We start from the raw sequence: 9,096 nt of genomic DNA, 5'->3' as shown, positions 1-9,096 counted from the left end.
GCTCCTGTTGCTGCTGGTGCCGCCGCGCCAACTTCTTCATCTGCAGAAGACACAGTTCGTGCCAGTCCCCATCCCGTGCCTCTCCCCCGGCCCCCATTCACTCCCTCCCCCACCCACATCAGGCCCTCTGTCTTCTGCCTGTCTCCCCTACTCCGCAACCATCCAGTGGGGGTGGCAGGTGTCCTCTCACCTTTGCTCTTTGGTTCTGAAACCAGACCTGGACCACACGCACGCTGAGGCCCGTCTCTGCTGCGAGCGTCTCTCGGACCTGCCAGGGGAGAGGAAGCCAGGTCAGGCCCCTGGGGAGGGGACATAGCGGCTAGGATTTGGGGGAATTGACGGATGGGTGGGGAGGTGGAGGGATGTCCCCATCCCCAGCAAGAGTGGAAGGGGTGGTGTGCGGAAAGGCAGTGGCTGTGGGCCAGCCCCCCGCCCACTCTGGCAGCCCCTCACCTTTCGGCAGGGCTTGGAGGAGACCTCGAAGGAGGCCTTGAAGGCTCTTCGCTGCTGCGTCGTGAGGATGGTCCGGGGTCTCTTGGGCCTCCGCGGGTCCTTCCCATCGTCCCCACTTCCCTTGTTCTGGCCGCCCTGCCCCTTGGCCGGCTTCATGTCCCCATCCTCGTCCTCACTCTTCACTGTGGGGGACACAACCCGGCCTGTCAGCCTTGTATCCTTAGGCAATCTGCTGCCCGATAGGATCTTACCACCTCCCACCAACGCCTGCCACGGCTGGCCTTTGGTACCCTGGAGACCCCAGCCCAGAATGACAACCTTCGAGAAAACCAGTTCCCACTGCACTAGCCCAGGGCCAGCTGGGCCCCAGGGCCTTCTTCATGGAAGCTTCCAGGGACTATGAATCAACAAGATCACACTCCAGACATTCTCATACAGTAGTACTCATGACCACGACAGACACACACACACATGCCGCACACACACAGATGCACACTCACCCACCGGCACTCACACATGCAGACTGGCACGTGGACCCACCAAAGCCTGAGCACATGCAGCTCACAGGCATATTCACACACACAGGCGCGCGCTCACAGGCAGGGACGCCCAGGCATGCACACACTCAATAGGCACACACACACACACATGTGCACGCAGAAGCACCCAGAGACACACCCACACATGTCATGGACAGCTGTTCACTTCCATGCCCCAGAGTTGTAGGTCTCGGAGATGCCAGCCCCAGATGGACAGAAGTGCCTCCCCCAGCCACCTGCTCCTGCTGCCTCTGCATCTGAACTGGTCTCCTCCCTCCGAGCCCCTCTCTAGGCCTGGTATGGATGGGCCAGTGGCACCTGGTCAGCCTCAGCTCTCCCACAGGAGTCCAGGCAGCCACTGCCCAGGAATGGAAGGAGGGACACATGGATGGGAGCTCACTACCTCCACCACGGGCCCCGGCAGTAACAAAACCCTTCCACTGGACAGATGCAGTGGCCACAGGCTGTAGGCTCTCCCAAGGGCCCAGCACGGGCTAGGCCAGCGGTTCTCAACCTGTGGGCCATGACCCCTTTGGGGGTCGAACGACCCTTTCACAGGGGTCGCCTAAGACCATCGGAAAACAAAAAGATATTCACATTACGATTCATAACAGTAGCAAAATGACAGTTATAGAGTAGCAACGAAAATAATTGTATGGTTGGGGGTCACCCCAACATGAGGAACTGTATGAAGGGGTCGCGGCATTAGGAAGGTTGAGAACCGCTGGGCTAGGCCATCTCCTCTCCACGCTCCCTACTCAGTCCTTCCTCACTACCCCCAGGAATGACAAGGTGCCGGCCGTCTCCCTGGCTTCTCCTGCCTTAAGACTCAGGCTTGGCTGGCCCTGCCCTTCCTGCCAGGAGAGCTCCAAACTGGCATAGTTCTTTGGGGGTCTGAGCAGAGTAAAGAGGCACCTTCACCCTGGGAAATGGGGTCTTTCCCTCCACCACAGAGGGCCTCAGGCCACCCAGCTGGGAAACAGCAGCTCAAGGCTGCTGCTCCCCACTGCTGCAGGCTTTGGGAGGCCAAAGGCAAGGCGACGCATCAGGTCCCTGCTCTCAGATATCAGCAGCCTACAGGCCTGGTGCTGGTGGAGACCCCATGGTGCTGTGCCAGGGTGGCGGCCAAGGCAAGGATAAGAGAAGGTGAGGGTGGTGAGGGAGGGTGGTGGGCCCGAGGGCTGGCTGTGTGTGTGCCCATGTCAAACCACAGTACATGTGAGCATGTGGGAAGTGTGTGTACGAGTATAGCCATATGCATCAATGCTTCCTGCGTGTGTGTGCACACCTGGGTGTGAGTTTTTGCCTGCTTGGGCATGTGAGCACATCTGCACATGTCCGTGTGCCACACTCCTGGGCATGGGGACGCACAGGTGCATTTTCTGTGCTTGTGTGTGTGCATTTGTGATCACACGCACGTACACACATGCACAGGTATGTGTGGCAGCGTCCGCAGGTGCATCTGTGTGCTTGTGGGGGTGTGCGCACCTGAGTCTCCATGTGCCGCTGCACATGTGCACATGTGTATGTGAACGCATCAGTGCACATGCGCATACGGGTGTGGGTGCGCTGTCTGTGTGCAGCCCCGGTCCTGGGGTCATGAGCATGCATCTTTAGCAGGTTCGCCCCACCACAGCACCCTGCCCAGCTGGCCGCCCTCCGGCCGCCCGACCCCCAGCTCCAGCCGGGCTCACCGGAGTCTGACTCGTCGGGGCTCACGGAGCTGAGCAGGTCCTTCTCCTTCTCGTAGTCGCCCTTGCACAGCAGCTGGCCCTCCTTGAGCACAAACTCGTCGCCCTTGCGTAGCTGCCGCTCACACACGCAGCAGCAGAAGCAGCCCAGGTGGTACACGCATTCCAGCGCCCGCATCACAAACTCGGTGGGGGCGATCTTCTCCATGCAGCCGCTGCACTTGGCCGCGAAGAGCCTGCAGGTGCACAGAGTGGGCGTGTTAGCTGGGCTCAGGGGTCCCTCCCAGAGGCCACTGCCCAGCGAGAGCCTCTCCCTCCTGCCACCCTGACCCTCCAGCCCAAGCGGGAGAGGCCCTCCCTGGGCACAGAGCCAGACAGGGGAGGGTCCTGTAGCCCTACTCTTCCAGCTCACAGGACCTGGTGGCCTCGGTGGGCTCTGGGCATCCTGCCCAGAGATGCCCTCTTCTTGGGTGTGTCAGCTCAGGGTCCTTCCGCTCAGAGACACAGTGGCCACTAGAGGGCAGAGTGCAGGGTCAACCTCAACCTTCCCCCCAGAACTACTGGGTTGTCGAAAAAGTCATGACCTATTTTTTCTATGTGTTTCGTTGCAAAAATGCTTCATAGCTTTTCTGACAACCCAATAGGTCAGGCCCCTGCCCTGAGGGGAAGGGCAAACAGCCCACAGTTGCATTCACCCTCATTCCAAGACCCCCTCTGCCTACTCCCTGTCCCTCTCCACCCTGTTCAACCTACCACCCCGCCTGGGCCCCTCCGCTCCTGCCTGACTGGCTGCCCCAGTCCCTCCCTGGGCTCCCGGCCCCTCCAACCATTCCACTCGACCTCCAGGAAGACAGCCAGAGAGATCTGTCTACAACACACACCCCATCATGCTGCTTCCCTGTTTCAGACTCTTCCATGGCTCCCTAGTGCCCCTGGGACAACATCCAAGTTCCTGAGTCTGGCACTCAAGGCCCTCCACGATCCTGCCTCTTCTCTCACCCACTCTTCCCCCAGGCTGTACCCCACGGATCAGCCTGCACTTTCTCCAGAGCATCATCACTTTGGCCTTTTCACACCGTCTTTCTGTGGCCCTGGGCTTGGCTGACACCTATTTCTCCCTTGTTTCAGCTGAGGCATCTCCACCATGAGGAGATGTGTTGACTGAGCACGTGCAGCATGCCAGCCACGGTCTCCAGCACTCGGCTGCAGAAACACATTTAACCCCTGCAACAAACAACCCTATGAGGCAGGAATGAATATTAATCCCACTTTAGAGATGAGGACATTGAGGTGCTGAGAGGTGGAGTCACATGGGTAGTAAACGGAGCTGACGCTGAGCCTGGACCTCATCCAGTCCCTCCACGACAAAGTGGATCCATTTTCCCTGTCTGGAGACAAAGCCCGGTGGGGGCTCTGTGCCGTCAGCCAGTGTGCACAGAAGGTTCTGAGCAGCATAGCCCCCCCTCTGCCTACACTACTGTCCGATCCTCCGGATCCCCCATCCCCGTCACGTGCCTTGCTCTGTGGGAACTCAGCCTCAACAACACTTTGATGGAAAAAATTATGAAGAATCAAATTATTGCTGCTGGGAGGGAATTAAAACCATTTTTCATTCCCCGCGTTCCCGGGCCACGTCTGCGGGCGCCACCTTGGGAGCGCTGTACACATCCCATCCCTCTTTATGGCCCGCCATCACAGGCACAGATTACAGCTGCAATTCTCCACTAATCGGTTCGGGAACAGAAACAGCCATAAATGCGAGGCATTCGGCCTGCCTCCCTTCCCGGGGCTGCCATCAGCACCGCCCACGGCTAGCTGGTGGGGTGCGGTGGACCGGACCAATCCGAGTTCTGCCTAGTACCCTGGCACAGGCCAGAGCACTCAAATTGGGGGCATCCCCAGCAACCTCTGCAGCCCAACTCTGTTCTACCCAGCAGGCTCCTATTTATCCTTTGATGCCCAACTCCAATGCCACTTCCTCTGGGAAGCCTTCTTTGATGACCCAGTCGGGGGCAGGTGGCCTTCTTTATGCTCAGCTGACTTTCTCTGGCCTTGATTCCTTCTACTATAAAGTGGGGGGTGCCAAGAGGATCTCCCTCAAAGGGCTGTTGTCAGGATTCAGTGATACTGCACATGGAACTTGTTGAGTGGGGATCACATTGGAGTGACAGGAAGTGCCCCTCTCAGCTCCCAATCTATATGGATTCCACAAGGCAGGATCTCACTCCACCTGGTCCTCAGTGGGTGTGAAGCAGGTGAGTGAGGTTTAGGGGTGGGCTGAGGCTCAGGCCAGGCTGTCTGTTCCAGGCTATTAGCCCACACCATGTATGACTTTGCAAGGGGAACCTGAGCTGGATGTTGCTCCAATGTGGCCCTTTGGCTAGATACCTTTGTTCAAGGTATGACCTACCCAACTGTCCATGGCAGCCTCAGGCAGAGTCCTCCCCATCCACCTCTGCCAAGGGGCTAGGGAAGGAGCCAGGTTTGCAGAACCCACGCCCTTCTCCCCTCACTGCCCCTCTGCCTCCTTCCCAGGCTCTACCTCCTGGCCGCGGGGGGGCCCCCTGAGATCTGCAGGCTGGGCTCTGTGGCCCATGAGTGGACAGGCACTGGCCACATCTCTGTGCCAGCATGGCAGGGCCATGGTCTCAGGGGTCAGCGCACCTTGGGTGGCTCCCCAGAGGAGGTCTTCTTAGGCTGGGGGAGGGCAGCAGGGCGGGTGACCCGCATTTGCAGGCACTGCCACTGTGCAGGCTGCATTCAGAACAGCCGTGCTAATGCCTTGGCAGCAGGGGGTCGATTGCTACTTTCTCCAAACTCATCAACACAATCTATTATTAATACTTCTCCAAAGGCTCAGTGCCGCCATTACGGAGGCAGCGCCAGTCACTCGGGGCATCATCTGTTATCTAGATTGCAAAAACTCGGGAAATAAAACAAACCGCGCACACTTTATAAACGGAATGTGCCATCCCTTTGGTCTCTGAGCTTCTCTCCTCCCAATAAAACATCAGGGGGGACGCATGAAATACTCGCTCCCAATTATGGGGTGCCTTTGTCTACCGTGCAGGGGTGAGAGCTGCTAACGGTGTGTGTGGGAGGGGTTGGGGCGCCTGCAGCGGGTCGCTCCTTTCTGTGAGCCCCACTCCCTCTCTCAGTCCCTCCCACCATGGAGGGCTTAGAGGAAGCAGCCATGGAGAAGCAGGCCCAGCCACAGGCGGGCGGCATTGGCACCAGATGGACTCAGGTTCGACGCCTGACGCTGCACTTCTGGCTGATGACCGGGCAGGTAATTGCCTCCCTCTGAGCCTCAGCTTACTTGTCTGTATAATGGGCTCAACAGCGCTGCCTACTTCTCAGTGTGAAGATGCAGTGAGTTGTCGGTATAAAAAGCTGAGCGCAGAGGGCGTGGTCAGTGGGCTGGGGCAGGTTTTATAGGCCCAGGAGCAAGCCTTTCCAGGAATGCTGCAAATACTGACCAGAGAGGCAGAACTGCACCAAGGGCTGGGGTGAAAGGCTCTGAGCCTTGCTGCCTCCTTCCGCTCCTGCCCCCAGTGGCTCTGGAGCCTGGTGTGATAGGCCCTGAACAGCACCACAGGCACTGGATTTGGAGCCCAGGTCCTGATCTCAACCCTCACTCGGCCACTCACTGACTTTGTGGCCTTGGGCAAGTCAGAGTCTCAGTGGCCTCATCCGCAAGATGGGGACAATAGTCGCCATTCCCCAGAACGGTGCTGGGGATTCCAGGTGTGTGTGCCGCCGCTGCCCACATGGAGGCTGGGAGGTGGGGATGGGGCGGGCCTCGGGGTCAGGGCATGGTGGGATGCCATGGAGAGGCCCTGGCTTCTCTGCTAGCCGCCTGCCCTCTTGGTGCCAATCGCCCCCGCCCCACTCTTCCCCCAGCCCAGAAACTCCTAATCCAGAGGGAGGCTCTGTGACCACATTACAGGCATGTAGGCTTGCTGGTAACCCACACAACCCTACTCCCCCATTTTTCATGTAAACTGCCAAGCCTTTCCTCACGCTCTGCTGCCGCCGAGATCACCATCCCCCCCACTCCCCACCTCTGCCCTGAAATACTCGCTGATTTGGAAGGAGCTGGCTTGGGCATCCCTTCCTCCAGGAAGCCCCATTCTCTCCAGTCTTAAATAGAAGCCTTGCTCTCTGAGTTCCCTATCCTCACGCACACACCCCTCCCCCGCCTCCTCACTGTAGCACTTTACTAAGGACTCCACTTTCTGTGTTTCCAGGTCCATCTTCTCCTTGGTCATCTCTGTATCTTCAGTGTTGAGCACGAGTACACACACACACACACACACACACACACACACACACCAAGTTGAGCAATAAATGTTTGTTGAATGAATACTAAACCAACCAATACTGTCCTGTTCTGCCTGAAGCAGGGCAAGGCAGTCCCCACCCCAACCTCGTCTGGTGGGAGCCCTGTCCATCTGCCCTGGGGAGACAGTGCCGCCTGGGAGGGGAGCAGTATGTGTGGAACCATGGGAGGGGTGGGGAGCTGGAGCAGGCAGCCTGGGGTTCCATCCTGGCTCCATAACTTTTTCACTGTATGACTTTGGTCAGGACATTTAACATCTCTGAGTCTCAATTTCTTTATCTGTAAAATGGGATTGACGGTACCTGCCGCTGGGGTTGTCGGGAGGCCCAGCACAGTGCCAAGGGCGCATCGCAAGAGCTGGCGTCTGCCCTTCTCTTGTCCCACGTGCCTTTGTCCATCACCCTCGCTGGCGTCTCCTACATTCCTGGGAGCAGCTACCCTGACACTGGGTTCACGGGTCCCAACCATGCCTCCTTCTCCGACCACCCTGGGTTCTAGATCGGTCCTTCTTGCTTCTGTCTGGTCTGAGCTGGACAGAGCACTCCCGGCTCAATCCTCTGTTTGTCTCATTAACATTACTGAGCACAGAGAAACCTCAGTTATCAGCTACCTGCATCACCTCGTTAAACCCTGAACCCTAAAAGGAAGACACTGTTTTCCCCTATTTTATAGATGAGCACACCAAGGTGCAGAGGGTGGGTTACTTGCTCAAGGTCACGGCAGCATCGCCCTTCACGTCCTCCCTGCTCTGTGTATCCACGTGTCAATAACCTGCCTTGTACTTGGAGTACCACGCACATGTCTGTCTGCCTTCAAGGCTCCGAACATCCTAGGGCAGGCGCTTGATTCACCCTGAGTTCTCATTACTCAGCATAAGCCCGGTACCCAGTAGGTGAGGCTCAGTGTTTGGGTTTTTCTTAAACCAAACTGGACAACTCTCCCTCACAAATCACCCCATCCCCCAGGAACATCTGTGATTGTGGAGCAAGAAGTTCCCTTTTTAGGGATGTCCTTCCCTTCAAGAGTCCCAGGCTATGAGATCACATCTCCATCTCCCCTGAGTTTTTGTTGGTTTATTTGTTGAATGCTCAATTTATGAAACTCATCAAGGTAATAAACAAAACTCTGTAACCAACTTTTTCTGGAGCATTTGAACATGGATTACAAATCAGATTAATTAGTTTCTCTAAAACCACTGACCACTGCAGAAATGACAACTTCCTGGCACTGGCACTTTACACAAGTCCATTTTCCTCTCTGAGCCTCAGTGTCCTCATCTGTCCAATGGGGATAATGGCTGGGCCCATGAGATGGGCTAAATAAGTGGGGATCACGGTTGGGGTTTAGGACTTCTAGCACCTGTTCACGGTCCTTGCTGAGTGGAATCTTCTTTGCTCCCTCCTCACTGCACTGCCATTTCCACACCCCATCACCGCATTTTACAGTTTACACAGCCCCTCCCTGGGTTCTCAGTCCAAGAGCATGCATCAATTCCAGGATATGCCCAAATATCCAGTTGTGGCGCCCAAGGCCCCACCCCACCCATCACACCTGGCCTCAGAGCCTCTGCTACAGTCGCCATGCTTCTCATTGCTCCTTAAACACAGCAAGGCCCTTACTGCCTGCTTAACACTTAAAATTCCATCTGCTTTCAAGGCTTGTCCTCTCTCCCTTTCCTTTGCTCCTTGTTTAAACTTTTTCGTGTTTCAAGACCCCATTCAAGTGTCCCCTCCCCTGTGAAGTCTTCCCTGGTGCCCACAGACCCAGATATTTGTACGTCTGAAGCCCCCGCCGACCTAGAAATCAGGAACTGGGTCTCACTCACTCCCACCTCCCTGGGCTCTGGCATTGAGGGGTGGTTAATGAGTGTTTGTTGAATGAGTGAACGACCTTGTGAGAAATGGAATGAGCAGCCAGGGAGGACAAGAGAATATCGGATGCTCTGCTTTGCGGGGGTGGGGGGAGGTCTGAGAACGCCACCAAGTGGCAAGATACGTGAACTCACCCTCCCCTGTCCTCAACCCCTTCACAACTATACAACCTGGAGTGCAGTGTCCTTTTTTTTTTTTAA

The 9,096-nt window shown here is 56.8% G+C and overlaps 1 protein-coding gene across 2 annotated transcripts in view; it reads right to left on the bottom strand.

Moving 5' to 3' along the window:
* Nucleotides 1–9,096, bottom strand: part of LMX1B (LIM homeobox transcription factor 1 beta) — an 83,983-nt gene that overhangs the window by 7,546 nt on the left and 67,341 nt on the right. For both annotated transcript variants that reach the window (XM_019641385.1, XM_019641389.1), the window contains exons 3-6: nt 2,687–2,919; nt 454–635; nt 191–268; nt 3–40 (exon numbers count right to left, since the gene is read on the bottom strand). In XM_019641385.1, coding sequence (XP_019496930.1) covers nt 3–40; nt 191–268; nt 454–635; nt 2,687–2,919 — 531 coding nt within the window. The remainder of the gene's footprint in view (nt 1–2; nt 41–190; nt 269–453; nt 636–2,686; nt 2,920–9,096) is intronic.

Source organism: Hipposideros armiger, unplaced genomic scaffold (assembly GCF_001890085.2).
Source record: "Hipposideros armiger isolate ML-2016 unplaced genomic scaffold, ASM189008v1 scaffold_3, whole genome shotgun sequence".
NCBI classification, from domain to species: Eukaryota; Metazoa; Chordata; class Mammalia; order Chiroptera; family Hipposideridae; genus Hipposideros; species Hipposideros armiger.
Note: the sequence above shows the minus strand (reverse complement) of the source record. Positions and strands in the feature narration are given on the sequence as shown.